The sequence below is a fragment of the Podarcis melisellensis genome, assembly GCF_964234715.1.
Source record: "Podarcis melisellensis genome assembly, chromosome: 3".
NCBI lineage: Eukaryota > Metazoa > Chordata > Lepidosauria > Squamata > Lacertidae > Podarcis > Podarcis melisellensis.
Window position 1 is genome coordinate 83,633,071 of NC_138530.1, and position 20,283 is coordinate 83,653,353.

At 40.8% G+C, this 20,283-nt stretch overlaps 1 protein-coding gene across 3 annotated transcripts in view; it reads right to left on the bottom strand.

Annotated features, from left to right (window-relative positions):
* Positions 1 to 1,457: 1,457 nt before the first annotated feature.
* The window catches only part of CD109 (CD109 molecule), a 67,870-nt gene continuing 49,044 nt past the window's right edge, over positions 1,458 to 20,283 (bottom strand). For 2 of the 3 annotated variants that reach the window (XM_081904847.1, XM_081904845.1), the window contains exons 27-33: positions 18,471 to 18,661; positions 16,938 to 17,093; positions 16,780 to 16,845; positions 10,432 to 10,574; positions 6,716 to 6,872; positions 5,354 to 5,456; positions 1,458 to 4,501 (exon numbers count right to left, since the gene is read on the bottom strand). In XM_081904847.1, the coding sequence (XP_081760973.1) occupies positions 4,329 to 4,501; positions 5,354 to 5,456; positions 6,716 to 6,872; positions 10,432 to 10,574; positions 16,780 to 16,845; positions 16,938 to 17,093; positions 18,471 to 18,661 (989 nt within the window). In that variant the 3' untranslated portion in view covers positions 1,458 to 4,328. The remainder of the gene's footprint in view (positions 4,502 to 5,353; positions 5,457 to 6,715; positions 6,873 to 10,431; positions 10,575 to 16,779; positions 16,846 to 16,937; positions 17,094 to 18,470; positions 18,662 to 20,283) is intronic. The other variant, XM_081904846.1, reaches the window with a different exon arrangement.

Here is a 20,283-nt window from a genome sequence, read left to right on the forward strand (position 1 = left end):
AAAACATAGCATCTCACCAAGCTAGTTCTCTGAATCCCTTGGTGAAAACCATGCCAGTTAATGCTTCCAAGTTTGTAGATGTGACATTTAGAAGTGACTTGGAAGATAGCATAGCCTATTCAGGACATGAAAAAGAATAAATAAAACACAGGTGCCAAAATTGAGCAGATCTCATGTGGATGCAGATTTTTGCCCCTGCAGAAGCTTTCTGAATGTGTGTTCCATGAAAACAATGGGTAGTGCTCGTTTCAGAGAAGCACTTCCTCTCATAGAAGACAGAAACTTATTGTATCCATTCAACTTTGGCTAATATTCCAAAAAAGCTGAGTCCTTCTGCTATAGTGCAATGTAGCCATTGCTCTCAATAGAAATACTCACTCTTCTTCAGTATAGTGTGAGAGAGTGTGTGTGAGTGTGTGTTTGTATACGAACAGGTTTTTTTTTAATTTAAAAAAACCTGAGCATACAACTTAGCAAAATATTAATTGGGTATTTTAATTTGATGTAAACTGTCCGCAATTTTCACTTGAAACAAATCAATGATAACCAAAACATTTTGTGTTTGCAGCAATGGTGTGCATTCCCCCATCAATAATATGCATCCATATTATTTTATACATCCACACGATACAGCTTTTCTGCAATAGCCCAGACGGATGCTCATTATATTCTGTGCTTAGATGCAAATTGGGCCTGTAGTCTCTTGTTCAGTTCAAAGAATTCACTTGCATATATCTCACATTACCTACTCTGTTTTGAGCAACTAATATGAGTAGCAGGTGAAGCAGCAAATAGGATTTAAGACCCTAATCCACCTAGGATTGGGATAGCTAAAGGATTGTCTTCTCCCATGTGAACCTGCTAAGTCATTAAGATCTACTGGAGAGACCCTGCTTTCTTTCCATCTGAAGAGTGCTTAGCTGGGATGCAGAAGTGAGTTGTCCTGTAGCCACACTGAGGGCTGTGGAACTTGGTTCTGAAGGAGACCTGCACAATGGCTTTGCGCCACCAAAAATGTTTGCCATTTTGCAAGAACTGGCCTGCCAAACTGTTGTCATTTTAAACTTCTTGCTTTCCATCTACTGTCTTCTACTCTCTTGCCAGTATTTTATCTTGCATTTTATTCTGAGTATTTCTTATTTTAATCTGTGTTATAAACTGTCTTGAAAATTGCATTGGAAAGTTGATGCTGGACTGTTCCTCAAGAGCATAATTTTTTTCTTAAGTGGTTTGCTTCAAACAATAGTTGGTTTTCCATGAATGTTTGCATCAGGCTTTTATGACAAAGTGGGCTTATAACTTTAAGAGTGACCTAAAGCTATGGGCAGTTTGCTAAAGCTTCTGTGACCAAGGAGAGTGATTCTCAGTTCTTCAGGTACTTAAAATCTAGTTTCCATGTACAGTATGCTATTCCGTGATTTTTACTACAAAGATTTTCCTGTGATCAACAAATATAGTAGCCTTGTATTTGAAAACTTTATATAATTTTTCTTTTCAACACAGTGATAGTACTGCCTGGATATTTGGCAGAACCAAATTCTGAATCCAAAATCCGCACATACAGTTCTGAATGTTGGGTTCACTGTAGCAAAAGATGAAACACAGAAGCTAGTTCCCATGCATACATTGCCTTTGCCAGATTGACAAATCTGTGACCTTGCTTCAATACAAACATTGCTTTTGCTGGATTATTGAAACCTCACCCACTACTGTCCATTAGTAAATCGAGAACCATCTAATCCAAAACAGAAAAATGTTGCCATTTAATAAAGTAATTGCAATGACTTCTAGATTCAGTGGAAAGGACAGGTAGGCTATATAAGATGGCCCAGCCAGAAATTTAACACCATATGGTTGTTTTGCATTTTCACTTGAAAAGTCAGTAAAATATTTTAGAAATCCCAGAAAAGAAAACTGCAGCGATACCGCAAACTAAGTATCTTAAAATGTATACATCATTGCACAGTAGAAAAATATATAATCAAGACATTGCAAAGTTTGGACAAAACATACATGCGTAGGGAATAAGAATTAGTTATCTAAATGAAAGAGAAACGGCAGCATTAACAATTAGCAATCAGCCAAAGTTATGCATCTGTTTAAAGCTCTCCCTTTCAAATGAACAAAGACTTAAACACTTCATAAAACATGCGCTTACCTGTCTCGCTCAAATAGAAAGGTTTTTAAGGCTGCAACCCTATGCATTTACCTGGAAACATGCCCCAATGAACTCAATGACACTTGCTTCCATGTAAATATGAATAGGATTATTTGTCACAAAATATAATTTGAATGCTAGTTATTTTGTTGGCAAATGCTATCTAACAATTTTAGATAGTTGGTGTACAACATATTTGACATTTTATAAATGACATGCAATCGTATTGAGTATTATATAGTTTACAACTTATCAGATTTCATAGTTGATGGCTGCCAAAGTCAAAACAACCAGTATATGCCAACAAGACTAGAGCACTTAAGTGTTGAGGTAAGATTTAACATTCAAAATGTAAATGTAAATTCAAATTTCAAACTCAATTTCACTCTGGAAACTGGGCAAAAATTTGAATTTTTGCAAAATTGTGAATATTGGTGATATTCATCTAGGACTATGTACTAGTTGTAGTTTGTCCTATACCTTTTTGCAAATTGCAATGATTGCAATTTAGATAAGAGCCAGATTATGAAGAACACTGCTACTTTTAACCTCTCGTCTGGCTTTTCTTATCCACCCTGACCTTGAGTGAAAAAAAGGCCTACTCTAGGCTCCATCTTAGCCTATTCCATGTTTCCTTCCTTTCTGACCAGCCACTGCAGGGGGGTTCTGTTACTGTTGCTTTAAAAACTATGGTAGCATTCCTACCACTGAGGTATTCAAATTCCTATGGGCCAGAAGAGCCCACCATGCAATTCAACAGTTCCTAATGCCTCTTCCCCATGGCACTGTGTGGGTAAGCTGATGCTTTATGCTGTCTTAGGTTGGGAGGCAGCCAATTCAGCTCCTGTTTTACTGCCCAGCAAAAAATAGGGCAAGTAATTTATTTTCTACTGTAAACTCAACATCACATTTCAGACCGAGGTGCATGAGAAAAACAGATGCCTTCAACTTTAAGATGCCTGCTTTTCACATACTTGCATTTAATAATAATAATAATAATAGCAATAGCCAGATACCTTTTTTCTGGTACAAGTTGTCTTGAATAAAATTTAGCATTTTTCATTTTGTGACTGTGTGAGTGTAGCTGTTTAGAAACCACCTCAGTTTGCTTTGTTTGTGCCATTATTCAGTATTGTATAGAAGAGGGGATTTCGGCAAGCCTAGCTTGTTGTGCCCCCTATCTGCTGGAAATTCTCCCTTCTACGCAACTGTTTAAAAGGTGCTAAAGAGAATAGGGCTCTTGCATCTGTAGCTAGGACTTGACCCTGTGCCATTAAAGTCAGCAATACTTGCAAATTAAATGTTAGAATAAAATGTGTCATAATCTAAACTGGTTTTTGTCAATCCAGTGCTTTCCAGATGTTTTGGACCACAACTCCTACTAGTCCTAGCCAGCATGCCTGTGCCGTCTGGATCTGATGGGAATTGTAATCCACAACATCTGGAGGGCACCAGGTTGGCAAAAGCTGAACTAAAAGGAATGTAAGGCTTTAGATAATGATATATTTTCTAAAACTTTTTTTAAAAAAACACATCTTATTTTTAATGTACAAATAAAGAACTATATACTCCTATTTTTTTTCCTCTAAATAAATCTGATCTCATTTAAATATTTATTTAGAAAATGAACATTAACGTTTACATGTTTTAAGTTCTTAATGTTACTGAACCACATCCAGAAATTTAGCACTTATATTTGATCCTTCTGTCTCTGGATACAGAAGTCTGGACTGCAATACTATACAAACTTACCTAGAAGTAACCCCCATTGAACTCAATGGGAATTATTTCTAAGTTTACATTGATAGGAATGTGCAGTTAATCCCTGAACTTTAATGGGTGCAGGAGAACATTTGGCTCTGACCTGGAATAAGCATTTCAGACAGACTCTCTGGGGAGAAGTCTGGCTCTTCCTGATAATCATTTGGAGATGGCAAGTTCCTGCAAGAGTTCTAGACCTATCAGTGTGTTTTTAAAAATAAAATAAAATAAACTGATAGCTGTCACAGGGCCCAATCTCAGTTCTCCAAATTAGAACTCATCCCCTTTTCCTATCAGGTCTCTGCCTCCAATGAGTGGAAGTGAGGAACTTCCCCATCCTGATTTCCCTTGTGTAGGATGGCGAGATCAATAATACTCTTAGAAGTGCAACATGGGTAAGATGCCCACATTAGAGCAACCAACTATACAACAGGCTTACATGTACTATTAACACTTCACAAGAGAGGTAAATTAATGAAGAGCCATCCGCTGAACAAAGATCACATTCATCCTTTTCACAGAAGGTGCATGATGACAAACTCTGCATCACTTCGGAGTTGTAGCTTCTCACTGCTCTTCTCCCTGTTGTGCGAGATTGGAGGAGTACCATTCACTACAAATCATACTTAAGACATTTTGGTGAGATATATTTGCATAAAGCTGAAGAGAATGTCTGAAAAGCTACACAGTTTTCATGGAAATCAGACCACTAAAATCCACAATGTGAAGTGAATCCATTTGACTTTGTCTTGAGAAAGCCAAGGGGCCCTAAATGATGTGTGTTCTGCAATGAAGTTCAAAATATTTTGCTATGGCACTAATTCAGGCTACAGAACTAAGCAGAAGCAAAACACTGGCGTGCATCCTAAGATACGATAACTTAAAGAACTTCACAGAAGGAGGGTTTCCTATCCCATCCCAACTATGTGTGTCTCTCCAAATAGCCAAAGTGGTTCTCTGTGGGGTTAGGACTTTCCAAACAACAGCAGTCCTGGGGGAATTGCTCAAAATTAGGCCTTGATCCAAATGTAAGTTAACTTAAGGAGGTTCATGGAAATGAAGTTTATCATCCTTTTCTCAGCAGCTCCCCATGCCCCACTGTTTTGAGGGGCCCTCCCAATAAGATTTTCAGCAGGTGCTGGGGAAGGAGGGATTTCTTCCCTTAAATTCCTAAAAGATAATTTAACTAAGGATCCAAGAGCAATTGTTCCTGTCCACCTCACCTCACGTAATTCCTGTAAGAAATTCACCAAACTAAATTCTGGAAGAATTTGTTTGTTCATTTTCTTTCCCCCTGTGGTATTTGATACTAGGGTATTTTCCATTTAATATGGTTCTTTTCAAGCTTAAAGGAGTCAATTCTTCACTTTAACTAACTACAACTGCTTATTTCAGCACTGAATATGAGATATGTCAAAAACAATTGGCACTTACTGGGTTCATAATAATCCACCACAGTCACAGAGGCATCCTGGGTACTTGCCACTTTGAAGTCTCTCACAGCTGGAATGTCTACACAGACCTGTGTTTCATTTAACTAAAAAGTAAAAAGAAAGAAAACTTTCAAAGACTTTTTATATACTCCTAGGGTAAAGGCATGTAGCTGACCAGATGAATTAATGTCCTAACTTCTTGTTACTAAAATATAGCAACATTAACTGGTTCTGCTGGATCAGAATGAAGACTCCTCTAGTGCAGCATCCTGTTCTCTCAGTGGCTACAGATGTGGTATGCATAGAAGCACTTCCTGCTTGCCTGTACTAAACCTTGCAACATTCAGCTTCATTGGAAGAGCCCAGTATTATGAGAAGTGGGGGAGGGATTTCTCTCTATTCACTTTATCCAAAACACACATAATTGTACATACAACTATCATGTCCCATCTTACATATCTGAACTCAAAAGCCTTTCCTCATAGCAGAATTGTTCCCGCTTCATTATCATTTTGGTTACACTTTTATGACCCCCCCAACCCTACAATACTCTTTTTAAGATGTAGCAACCAGAACTGAACTCAGAATTCCAAGAGTAAAAATATATAGTTTTATTTTCAGCCCCTTTCCTAATGAACCGTCTAACATGAAATTCACTTTTTTTCAAAGCAGCCACACACTAGGTCAACATTTTTATCAAACTATCCACCATGATGCCTACATCTCTTTCCTGACCAGTCACCTCCAGATCAAACCACATAAATGTAAATGTGAAAGTATGGGTTCTTTTGCCCCAATGTGCAATGCATTCCTCTTTGTACACAAAATACTTTGCATTAACCAACACATATAGCTGAACACATCCTGGCAGTGTGGATCTTTCATCCGCCAGCAGGAGTGGGCAGATTAGACTGCTGGAGCAGACTCATATATGAACTCATATACAAACATTAGTGCTAGTCCAGGAAAAAAATGCTCCATATTTGGGGGCAGAGACACACAACCCCATTAATTGCTGCTCCTTCCACACCTTGTGCAAAGAGTGCACACTAGGAACACCATATGAATCCATATTTCATGTGCTTAATACTGGTGTTTCACTGAACACTAAAAGTTCATATACAACAAACATGTCTTTAAAACAAAATAGTATTCCAAGTATACAGCTTTAACCAAAACCCTACTTTGGAGAAAGTAGTGCATGCCCTATGAGAATATTGCCCTGTTTTATCAGCTCCAGAAAGATAAATTTATTTTTTTGTTTAAACTTCGTAAAAATGTGATATCTGAATTTAAAGGGCAGGGGGTAGTAAATTTTTTTAAAAAAACATCAATTAAACCCTCATCCAGTATTTTGACTTACGGAGTCCAAATATAAATGGACTTTGCCTTCCGCCTTCTCCACTTTCTTAACTGGATCATCTAATGACACGAAACTGGGTGACAGAGAGAAGCCGCTCAGTAATCCAACCTCTATGAGGGCCATGCCACTCCTTGAAGATGAGCCAACACCCAAATACCTAACAAACAAAAAAGGGAACAGAATAGTTTACATAGATATAAACTTACTCAAACATTCTATTGTAAATACTCCATGTAAAAGTATGGGTCACTTCATATGCTTAACTGAATAGGCAGCTCCATTTGCATGGATGGTGTATGAAGCCATGGAGGAATGTTACTTTTCATCCACCCCAACAATGTCTACAAGTGTAATCTATCTACGATGGGACAGAGCCTGCATGTGATTTGAATGTCTTTCCACCCTTTTAAAGGGTAGGATTATGTTGATGACATGTGTTGTTTGTTTAGTCGTTTAGTCATGTCCGACTCTTCGTGACCCCATGGACCAGAGCACGCCAGGCACTCCTGTCTTCTGATGACATGTACACACACATTATTCTGAATGGGGTTATACTCTCTCTGAAGAAGCAACGTGGGGATATTTCTGGAACCATTACTGTGGCTTGGGGCACAAGTGGCCTTGGGGCACGGGATAGCCTAACCTCTGTTGACAAAGCTCTGGATCAAATTATTACAATGTGTTATATATGAGGCTGCCTTTAAACTGCAGCTAATGCAAAATTCAGCAGCAAGATTGCTGATCTGAGCCTATGAAACCAATTCTGGCACAATTGCATTAGCTATCAATTAGTTTTCAGGCTTGAGTCAAAGTGCTTATTTTGACTTCAGGACACCAATACCTCAAGCACCACCTCTCCCCAACCTACTCAGACACTGCTTGTCAGAAGAGGCCCTTCTGTGTGCTTCCTCAAAGGAAGATGCAGAAGGTGGCGACGAGCCTTCTCAGTGTTGGCTCCCTACTTATGAAATGCTTTCCCCAGGAAAGTCTCCCTGGTACCATCATTGTTGGCTTTTAGGCACCAAGCTAAAACACTCCTGTTTATCCATGCCTGTGACTCTTAATTGGGAGGGCAGTGAGTTCTACTTTTAGCCTGCCTTCTTCTTTTAAGGAGGTGGGTAGGATTTGTTCTTTTATAAACTTTCTTAGATGGATATGTATAGGTATTGTGTTTTATTGTTATTTTATATGGGGTTATAATTTCTTTTATGCTCTAAGTGGCTTTGGGACATTATTTTGTGTTTGAATAGCGACCATTACATAGGATGAATACACACTCACAAAATAAATGTAGCAACAGTGTATAGCAAATATTTGCACATCTCCACCATCTAAATAGAGGATTTCAGTTCATACAAGTGTGTGAACTAGCCCCCAATTATCTGGTAGGTGAACCAACAAAATTATGACCAAGAATTGGGCATTAAATCCCCAATGTAATCTAACTGGAAAGTTTTAAAAACGCATTTCACTTTTGGTTGTTCTAATTATCCTAACCCTTAATTAAAATCCAGGGGTGCCGATTAGGAAACACAGCATGGCAATAATTTACAAAGAAAATTGCTAAGCACTTGTATGTAAAATTCATCTTTCTCAATTTGGAAAATATTATTAAGGACATGCATTCGTCAGTTAATTAATTTGATCCAGATAGCTCCCCAGCCACAACTTGGAAATAACTATTTCCTTTGCTGTCTGCTGCTTCTTGGAATCACCCTAAGAAGCGGGGATGTAACTGAGGAGAGGTGGAAATGGCAAGAAGATGGTTTTAAGAAGCACATAGGCCAGTAAAAGATATGATGTGGAGACAAGAACACCCTGGGAGTGAACAAGAAGGGAATCAGTTTTTTCCAGCAAGAACTGACAGCAGTGCAGCAAAATACAACAAACTCCCACTAAAATAAAACATGGCAAAGTTAGTAAGTCCCCTTCCTTTGCATTCAATGGGCCTAGTCACAACCTTTCGATGGATTGTGTCCACTTGGCAGTTAGAATCAAGCAGAATAAAGTTATTGGAAAACTGACTGCTGCAAAACCAAACTAATCTAGCTCGTCTAAGCAAGCAGTAGCTGCAGAGTCTACTGACCGATGGACCCCTTCTGTCACCTGAGTTCCACTTCATTCACCACAAATGTGATGGGAAAATAAAGAGCTTGCTGATTGTCTGGATGCTTTCCAACATTTTGTAGTATTAAGTTTCTAGTTGATTAACCTGTTATTCAAGCATAGGTAAATCTGCAGAACACTTAACTAGTTGATGGTCTGTAGCACCTAAAATAATGCATGGAATTATAAATAACAGCACATTTCACTACATGTCATAAGTAATCTGACTGAGTTCAATGGAGCTTATTCCCAGGTATGTAGATATAGGATTGCAGCCTATATAACTAATTTATGTAATGGAGCCTCTGGGATAATACCCCCCCCCCTTTCTCTTTTTGCCTCTCAGAAGTGCTCATGAAAGTACATGTACCTTCATCCAGATAATCACACAATATAGTAGATGCCTGCAAGTCACATAATAATGCTAACTCTCAGCTAGGCTATGGAAACATGTTTGTGGCTTTTTATTTTATATGAGGTAACACTTAAGTACCTTTTCATGAGGGGAGTTCTTCAAATAGGTGGCAGAAGGATTTTGCTTGGCAGAGACAGTAAACCACCACTGTTCTCTTGGAAAAAGAGTGTGTCTCCAATCTGTATTTTGAATGCCTGACAGTAGTTAAAAGTAATTTAATAAAACTGTATTCCTTTTTATATGGGGACAATTTGCAAGAGAGGAAGACTCACTTTTCAAAGCAATGCTCTCAGGCCTGGCAGCAGGGATGATTAAATACAGATATGGCTTTGAAAGAAATTCAGTACAACTGTTGGCTGAGGCTGGCTCGTGAGATTAAAAGGAAACAAAACCATCTGTGGGATGAGTCGCCAGGCCAAAGTAGCTGCTATTGAAAACAAATAACTGAATTGGAACTGGATGTAATTATGTCTGTGTTGTAACTGCAAATAGGAAGAGAGCTCTGGTCATTGCCATCAAGGTATAATTGTTTTCTACAGAACTATTGTAGAAAAATAAAGTCCAAGAGGAATGCATCAGAATGCTAGCAGGAACCCCAAGGTTTAAATAAGTACAATAATTTTTTAAAATTAAAAAAAAAACTAAAGGGGGGCATAAAACCACAAAGAGTTCGATGAAATCTGAATAGGATCAGTAACCACAGGATGTTGAAGATCAGTTGAAAAAGAAAAGCAGAAAACTTGGGGGAGTGGAGGGTGGAATGAAGTATCCTGAAAAATGACTTGGCATGCTGGCTAGCAACCTAAGTAGGGAGACTCCATGAAGTTCGCTGGGGATGCCCTTATGGAACCAAAGCAAAACGGGTGAGCAACCATTTAAAATCAGCTAGTTTAAATGCACAGACCTCAATGGAAGGAAAGCAAACTAATGAATTGCTATGTAAAAAAGGAAACAATTTTACTGGCTTTGTGAAGACTTGAGACATGATACAAAGCATGTTTACTCAGAACTGTTCTGTTAAAATGATCATCTCTTCATATCTGCTATTCCTGATATTTTTGCTTTATATACATGCAATCTTTGCTCCCTTGAGCTATTCATGTATGTGTAAAAATAATAATAATTGCCCTGTCCAAATATTATTAGAATTCTGTAAATAAGAGGGGAGGAGTGGTAGTTTCACATATTTACTTACTTGGTGCAAACGTTCAGCGTTAAGTGATTTATATCTTTTTTGTCATCCTTTACAACAACATCCAAGTCAAAGGCTTCCTGACTTTGTGCAGATCTACGCCGCCTAGTGGTATGTGAATTTTTCACGTTGTACATAATATTGAGCTACAAGAGTGGAAACATCAAAGATTGGTGAAATTACTGGTGTGTATATAAGTGATATAATACAAACATCTGAGATCAAGCTGCAGGACTATGAAAGAACTCTTGAAGAGAGGTAAGAATAGGGCAGTCTAGATTCTAGATCCTGAAAACTTTATAGCTGTGATACAGTTTCAGCATCAACATTCACCATAGAATAATTTGAGTCAATCCAGAATTTAAGAGAAGCAAAACTGCCAGGCTAATGCAAGCAAATTATGAAATCCCATGAGTATGCTGCCATTAACATTATGCTGCCATAAAGGACAGATAGGGGTGTAAATTGTATGAATCCCTAGGCATATGCTTATTTAGAAAACTAAATACAGAACTGCTGTAATATAAAAAGACCCCCCAAAAAGTAAGGAAGGTAAAACACATCACTGTTTCTGAATGAAAACATCCACTCCTAAGGCCTCAAAAGAAGCCCATCAGGATTCCAAAATTTAAAAAAAAAGTTGAACATGCTTTCTCTTTATTGGAGGCATGTTGTGACTTTGGTCAAATCAAGCTGGAAGCAAATCAGCAATTTGTCAACACCCAAAAGCTGTTGTTTTAGTATTTGCCAAGAGAAGCAAACGGGTAAGAATTTACCAGCAGCACAGGAACATCTGAAACAATATACTGAATGACCCCTTAAGGACACATTTAATTGAAAGAAGCTTCATGTTTAATCTTCCATTTCTTCTTGGTACTGGACAAAGAAAAGCGCACAGAGAAAGAAAGGCTCACAGAGGAATGACTGAATATGATTTACCTGACTACAGTATCCACTCAGGAATGGAAAAACTCCTTCCTTCTCTGCTGCATACGGTGCAAAGCAAGATTTCACACCACACGCAAAGAGCATTTACTGACTCATTTTGTAGGGCACATATGAATAGTGGTTTAGAATACAGAGAGGCATCCAGTGTATAGCCAGCCCTTCACAATTCACACACACAAGTGACTTACACCTAGGCTGGTACCCACAGCTGTCAACACTGGGGTTTGTGAGGACGGCAAAACTAATTCAGATCTTGCAGACCTTTTGTACAACATGCGAACATTTGCTACACATTTTCTGGGAAGAAACCATCTTCCCTTAAGATTGCACTTCTGTTCTAGGGCAAATGTAATTTACAAGCACTTAAATATACAATGTTTTGTATCTGGGAAAATGTGATAGTTTCTCCAGATTGTGCAGGCATTGTTTTTTGTAACTGGATGTAAGTGTGAATGTCTGGGCATTTACTGGGTAATGCTCACGTCTCAATAACTGAATTCATGTCTGTACTATTTTGTGATCTTCCTAGTTAAGGTTTTTATTTGTTTGAAATGATTGGACTGTTGAGTGTTTCCAGCTGCCTGAACACTGGCATGCTCATCCTGACACTTTGCTTTAAGTGGCAAAACCCAAATTGGCCCTCTTCCCCCATTATGTAAACTTTAGGTTTTTGGGGGTTTTTTAAAATCTTTAAGGTTGGGTGTTCTCTATCCCCTGGGTTGGAGCACACAACCCACTAGGTTTAAGAAGGCGGAGAAAGAGCAGCGTAGTCTGAAGCAAAGTTCCTCATATCTTTATATACAGATGGGGGACATTGCAAACTGTAGCTGGATCAGGATGGCTAGGGACGCTCTTTTGTTTAATTGTGTGGAAAGGCCAGCAGTCCTGTGTGGCAAAAGTCATGTTCTGGCTGTGGGGCAAAATATATTCTAGACTCCTGGATCATCTCTAGATCCACACTAATGGTTCAGCTAAAATAAATTAAAAATTGCGAAAATAAATAGGAAGCTGCTGTGGCAAAACAGCACACTGAAAGGGACAATCCAGGAACACTGAGGGATAGCTGGAATTCAGTGTTTGTAACACTTAGTGTAACTAAGCTTACCAACTTCTGACCCCAAAGAGGCTCCTGTTCCTTCCAGGAAGCACAGCAGCTCCTAGCACACTAATGAAATAGCAGGACAAACTGCACTCCAGCAACTACTGACAGCAACACAGCAATCTTCAACGCCAGTCACTGGCAGCCTTATTAAGTTTTTTTTAAAAAAAATCTGGCAGCAGTCCCTGCAATATTCCATCTGAAATGTGTCAAGTATTTGGAAAAATCTCCTACCAGTCCAGGAATCCTTTGCTTTCCTATGTTTATTCTTAAGCCTCTGATCATAGCAAACAGATGTCTGGATGGAGGTATATGCTAAAGGGTTATCTTCAGCAGGAGTTTCTTCTCCAAAGTATTTTATTTGGCTGTTAAATTGAGTGTTGAGGAAGGAAATGGAATGTTAACTAACAGCACAATCCAGCACGTGTCTACTCAAAAGTAAGACTAATGGGGCTAAGTCTCAGGTAACTGTGCATGCAGCCTAACTTGCATATAAAAACAACAAATGCAAGCACCTGTAAAAATGTGGGTCATAAACAACCTCATAAAACCAGATGGGTATTATCTCAAGGGAGCCCTGTCAATGTCCAGTGTGTTAAGAAGTCCAAAATATATTTAATTTGGTTAAGCAGAGTTAAAACCCTAATTTCAGGGAGTTGCATCCAACAAGGCTGTTCTGTTAACACAAGGACTTCTGCTTGTGAAAGCACAAGTCAGCTGCAGAAGGTCGAGGGAATCCCCAGAACCGATTTGGGGGGCACATGGAGGAAAGGAGAGAAAAGGGAGAAGTTTTGCTGCACAAGCAGATGTTCTTGCGTGAACTGGACAGCTTTGTTGGATACAACCCCAAATAAGCATGCCCATCTTGACTAAAACAACAAGGCCCATTAATTAAAACCAATTTGGATTCCTCACTTTGCTGCAGGTATATGCATGGAACAGATGTTAGTATCCAAAACAAAAGAAAGGGCTTCTGGAAGTCAGGCATGACATTGCCAGGGGTTTCAGCTAGATCAGCCCATTTCACAGTGAAGGGTTTAATTAAGGAGGCTTTCTTCCAGCCAACAGGAAAGCTTGCTGCGTAAGTTTATCAACAGTAGACACAAAGAGCATAACAACTATGCCTTTGATTTTGATTTTTTTTTTTAATCCAAGATAAATAAAGTTTCAAACAGGCTGACCAGAAGGCAATAAAGATACTGGGACACCTGGTAAGGAAAATAATAATAATACTCAGATGGATATAAGATACTTAGGAATAGACAGATCTCCTAAAAATCAGGCCTGTGTTATTAGAATTGCAAAGAGAGAGGCAATAATCAATCACCAGAAGGTCTCCACAGAACTGAATGGAGGGGGGAAACTTGTAATGGAGCCTCCCAGGTACCTCCCAAACCAGTCCCACTGTTTCTGCAGTTCCAAACAGGCACAACATCAGAAAAAAATTACTGATCCCTTTAACAAGTCGGCTACACATGGTTGGCAATCTGCATTTTGTTGGTGAGCAGCATCTTGTGAAGACCTGCCAACAGAGGACCTGCACCAGTTACCAAATGTGGCTGGCCACTATCGTGCTTCCTCATCAAACTCTTATTTGCTATCAGACGACTCCTTTGGTTAGCTGCTGCACAGCTGCGCAGCCTTAAGTACAAAAAAGAGTTTTTACAACCCAGAGCCTTTTAACAGGATAGAAATGTTTCCTGCATGTGGTGAGTAGGGCGAAGATGTCCTCCTATTACTCATTTTGCTGTTATTTAAAAAAGAAAACTAGGCTGTGTCACGTTTAAGGGCTCTGGAAGTGAGGAGCAATCTGCAGGATGCCTCTGGAGGAGTATCGTCAAGCCCTCTGCCAAGCCCCACCCAACCTTCCACAAGCTCCTTGTGCAGAATAGCTGTGCCATGCAAGGGCATTGGGAACAGCTGTGGTAGCCCTTGGCCTGAGCTTCAACAGGAGGGGACAAATTGTTCTGCCACACCAGGGTTGGGATGCGTATGCCAGAACATATGAGCTGCTGCTTTGCAGCAATGGCTCACAGGATAAGGGAATTAATATAGCAAAAAGAAAGAAAGATGGTAATAATCACATGCGATTTCATATCGCAGATGAAAAGCAGATCTAGCTTGTGGGCTGAAGTGGCGGGGGGAAATAACCCTTTGAAGGGTATCACAGTTCTTTTTCGTTCGGCAGGATTCCTGCCAAGTAAAAGGAAAGACAGGAGGTGGTTCCAGCAAATCCAAACTGTATTGGATGAAATTATTCCAGAAGTCTTTATTTCTTTTGCTCTGCCAAACTACAGACGAGAAAGTGCAGGGTCTTGGAACTGTATCACGGAAGACCCGTGCTTTAAATCTGTTTTTGCTATAGTCGTGGAAATAATGGCTTTCCAGCCATCTGCCTTGCTCTGCCCCCCAGCTACAGGAATCTCCTACTTCGTCAAAGAAAAGTTAGTGCCAAGCTGTACCAGATTTCCTGAATCTCTAATGACCTAGTGGTAAGGATACGCCATGTAAGCCTGAAAGGGTCAAGCCCCACTAATAGCATAAGGCTACCACTTGTGATGGTAGCCAATGCCACTTAAAAAGTAACAAGACAATCCTATCCACACTTACCGGTAATTATGTGTAAACTCCATTTGTTCAAGTGGAAAAATCTTAAGGGGAAATATGCATAGGATCAATGTTACTGTTAGGAAACAAGTACATATGCACTTAGTAAAGGGTAAAGGGACCCCTGACCATTAGGTCCAGTCGTGGCCGACTCTGGGGTTGCAGTGCTCATCTTGCTTTATTGGCCGAGGGAGCCGGCATACAGCTTCCAGGTCGTGTGGCCAGCATGACTAAGCCACTTCTGGCGAACCAGAGCAGTGCACGGAAACACCGTTTACCTTCCCGCCAGAGCGGTACCTATTTATCTACTTGCACTTTTGAACAGCTAGTGCTTTCGAACTGCTAGGTTGGCAGGAGCAGAGACCGCGCAACGGGAACTCATCCCGTTGCGGGGATTCGAACCACCGACCTTCCAATCGGCAAGCCCTAGGCTCCTCTGTGGTTTAACCCACAGCGCCACCCGCGTCCCTTATGTACTTAGTGCTTGAAGTCAATTTATTGTTGCAATAAATTTAAACCCATAACAGAATGCTTATGTTTGATTAATTCTAGATTTAAAATTAGTCTGATAGGTTCATTATTTAAAAAGCAGCTTGTGATATTTTGCATTTGTTGTTAACTTTTAGCAGTCTGACGGTTGTTGGAAACAATTCCTGCTAACTCCACTACCTTCAAATATGATGGATGAGCAAGCAATTGCCTTCTGTGATACCGACAGAATTCTTGGCCTCCACTGCTGGAACTGAAATTATTCTCAAACACATTTGAACTTTATGGTAATCAGAAACAGCATTTATGAAAATGCACACACCAGAATAATTCCAATTTACAATGCTCTGGTCTCTTACTGAGATTTTACAGGAATAACATATAGTTTACTCTTCGACTTCCACCAGTGTTGAATTACAGCTGATGAATGGCTGATTATTGTTTATCTGCTGCAGATTAGTTTGTTTGTTGCACAGAATTCAAGTCATCATGGAAAGTGATTCATGTAATTTATGCACTCAGTTTAATACCTTCTATGAGAATTAAAGACAAAAGTATGTGATAAAGGTATTGGATTTCTACGCTAACCTATATTCTGCACTCTTGCCACCTTTGAACTGCAAACAACATTATCTCTTCTGGCAGCATCTACAAATGGTGGCAGATACCAAACATAAATGTAGCCAAACACAAATACTCTCATAAGAGGGAAGGGATGGAAAAATTCCATTGGATGAAGGTCATCTGCCCACAGGAATTAAAAACCAAGCCATAGATTCTTTATGTTATGGACAGCCTTACTAGTTATCATATGATTGTTATAATTGAATGATAGAGCGCTTTAAGAGAGTCCAGTACAAGGGGCAGATAAAACACACTGGAAAAGTCCAAGTTAATTAAGTCACAGGGACTCTGGTAAGTGGCCTAGTTCACATAATGTTGAATCCACTTTTGAAAATGAAAATGTAATCCAACTTAAAAGTAGCCATGGTGGACTTAGGGCTTTCAAATTTCAGTGGCATCCTGCGCAATGCCAAAATCTGGCACCCCCCACCCGCCTTCTGTTCTAAATCACTGTTGTGGCGCCCTGTTAGCTCAGCGACCAGTGCGGGTGAGCCAATCGCACACCCCTAAATCCACCTCTGAACGTAGTTTCTAGTTCAAATAGCCTTCTGAAAAGAAAGTTCCACAAAAGCAACATCACATACCTGGAAGAGTCCCAAGCCACGGCCGCTTGCAAAAACTGTAACTTCCACTGGCTGTGTAGCTGCAACCTAAAAACAATGGTGAGTATTAGCATGTACAAAAAAGCACAATGAACTGAATGCACTGCACTGAAAACAGAAGGGCTTCTTTACTACAGTACCTCTTTGGTCTTGAGAAGTAAGCGGTTTTCATTATTAATTCTGAACACAACTGGATCGTTTTCGCTAGATGGACTGACAGTTACATCCATTTCTGTTTCAATGCCAGTAGTAAGCATTGCACAGGCACTCAAAGCCTGCAGGGCCACTATAGTGTCCTGTATAGAGAAGCAAGAACAAATTGTTTAATACGGATGCCTCTAAAGTAAGTAGGTTCCAGCCTGCCTTAACAGTTGGATTGTTTTGCTCTTTGAGCTGAGACACACAGGAGTCTCTGAACCGCTGCTCCAAACATGTAGTTTGGACCAATGCTATAGCCAGCCAGAGTTCTGTTCTAGCCTATTCATAGCTGAATGTAAGTACATAGGACCCATAGACACAAGGAATGGGAGATGCAATCTTCCTTCTCCCTTCTTCACATATGCATTGGCACCCAGACTGAATACTTGAACAGGGTGGTGGACTTCCTTGTTCCTTCTGCTTGCTGCCCAAAGAAGCTAGGCAGAGCACCAGACAGTATTTGCCCTGATCTTTAAAAACTGTAATGGTTGCATGACAAATGCTTGACAAGTCACCTTTATACAAAAGTTTAAAGTTCTAATAAGAAAAAGGGACAGGGAGGGCAACACCCAGCATGAGAAATGAAACTGCTGCATAAAAATAATTGCAGGAATTGGATTGCTAACACTGAACAATCATGGAACATGGAATGGGCTGTGCCAGTTTGTGGCTAATATTGATGGTTCAATTGGTAGAGCATGAGACTCTTAATCTCAGGGTTGTAGGTTCAAGCCCCAGTTGAGTAAAAGAGGACTGGACTAGATGACCCTTATGGTCTCTTCCAACTCTACAATTCTATGATCCTAGATAAATAATTGGTCAAACATCATTATGGAGTACACTCAGACCTAACCTCAGTTTTGAATTCAATCCAAATTCAGTTTTCTATCTACTATGCCACACTTGCTCACACTCATTTTTATGGAAGACTCCCAAGAGATCTGGAAGAGACCAATTGGAAAGCCTTCTAATTATCAAAGAGCAATCTGTTAAGTGTTTTCTTAGGTTTTAATGATTTGATAAATGGTTTTTCCAAGTAGCAAATACCCATCAGTAATGAATTCATTTCACTTCACTTCTATCCCACCTTTCTTTCGTCACAGAACTCAAGGTGGTATTCTCCATTCATGTCTTGGTCACATCAAACCCTACTTTGCTGCAACATTTGTCCACAGACAATGCTCTGGGCCTGTTAGCAATCAGGCTGTGGCTTTGGCATGCATTTTGTAGACGGTACTGACAGGCTCCCTTGAAGAATCAAGCATTTCTTCCTTTCATCCTCAAAAACAAATGAACTCCTTGCAATTTAGAAACCAATTACCAAGCAGTTAATTTATCACAAGTTCAAAACAGTGCTTTTCGAAGTTTCCTGTCTAAGGTTTAAAAGAGAAACTCCATGGCTGGAGCCACAAAAAAGACTAATATTAATTATGAAAAGACAACAACAGTAAATTTTGTAAAGATGACTCTCTAACCTGTGTAGAAGAATAGCCTCCCAGGTGGTTTCTTTGCTGGCTTAACCACTTCATAATAGGGATCCCCTCTAATAATCTCTGTTGTTTAGCATGAGACAAAACAGCATAGCCTGCAACCTCAATATCTACAGACTGAGGCTGCCAGGAATCAGACAGTTGAGAAGCTTGTGATATCCAGAATCTGAGTTCTTCTGGAAAAAGAAGAATAAACTTTTCACATAGCAGCAACAAAAATAATAATAATAATAATAATAATAATAATAATAATAATAATAATAATCCTTTCATAACTAAGAAACTATAATAGTCTGAAGTCCACATACAGTCAACCATTTCAAATATCAATTATTTTGAAAAGAGCATGGCTGCCTAGCTAGAATCCTGAACAGGAACACTCCACACGGCAACATTTTGTTGCAGGTGCCACTTGAAAATGAGTATGATGCATGCATGGGCAAATTAATAAAAACTTATTGACTTATCAAATAAAAGAAAGGCGGTAATCCACTTTTTGTTTATTCAAGGAGAAGCCTACAAAGCTCAAATTACCGTATTTTTCGCACCATAGGACGCACTTTTTCCCCTCCAAAAATGAAGGGGAAATGTGTGTGCGTCCTATGGTGCGAATGCAGGCTTTCGCTGAAGCCTGGAGAGTGAGAGGGGTCGGTGCGCACCGACCCCTCACGCTCTCCAGGCTTCGCGGACCTCTTCGCAAGCAGCGGGAGCACTCCGGCTCCTTGCGGAGAGTTGCCAGCATGGCGAAGCCTGCGCGCGCTGAGCTCAGCGCGCCCAGGCTTCGCGGACCTCTCCGCAAGGAGCCGGAGCGCTCCGGCTCCTTGCGGGGAGTTGCCAGCATGGCGAAGCCTGCGCGCGCTGAGCTCAGCGCGCCCAGGCTTCGCGGACCTCTCCGCAAGGAGCCGGAGCGCTCCGGCTCCTTGCGGGGAGTTGCCAGCATGGCGAAGCCTGCGCGCGCTGAGCTCAGCGCGCCCAGGCTTCGCGGACCTCTCCGCAAGGAGCCGGAGCGCTCCGGCTCCTTGCGGGGAGTTGCCAGCATGGCGAAGCCTGCGCGCGCTGAGCTCAGCGCGCCCAGGCTTCGCGGACCTCTCCGCAAGGAGCCGGAGCGCTCCGGCTCCTTGCGGGGAGTTGCCAGCATGGCGAAGCCTGCGCGCGCTGAGCTCAGCGCGCCCAGGCTTCGCGGACCTCTCCACAAGCAGCGGGAGTGCTCCCACGGCTTGCAGAGAGCTGCCTGTTTGCGGGCTGGGGTCGGGGGAAGCTCGAGCTTCCCCCGCCCCAGCCCCGCGCCTGGGGGGGGGAAATAATTTTTTTCCCTTTATTTCCCCCCCAAAAAATGGGTGCGCCCTATGGTCCGGTGCGCCCTATGGTGCGAAAAATACGGTAAGTTCCAGAAGCATTCCTAATATTCTCAAAATTAAAAACAGTGGCCACCTTTATAACTAGGGTTTTGTTGGGGAGGGTTATAAATAATGCTGTATCTCAGGTTCTATAGGTTTGATTGACACTTTCTTTATACTAACACAGTGTTTCTCAGACAGTGGGTTGGGATCCACCAGTGGACCACAAGCTACTTTCAGGTGGGCCTCAGCCTGGCCAGTGCCTCCTCACTTGCCTGCCTCACCCCACAATAAGTGCCATGGCTGGAAGATAGACACGTTTGGGGTAAGGGAAGGGAAGGGAGATCTCCCTCCTCTGATGGGAAAGAGGGAGAGAATGTGTTGAAGGAAATTAAAAAGTGAAAGGAAAAAACCCATGCCAAATTCTGCTTCCATCTGCCACCATTTTGTGACTGGTTTGG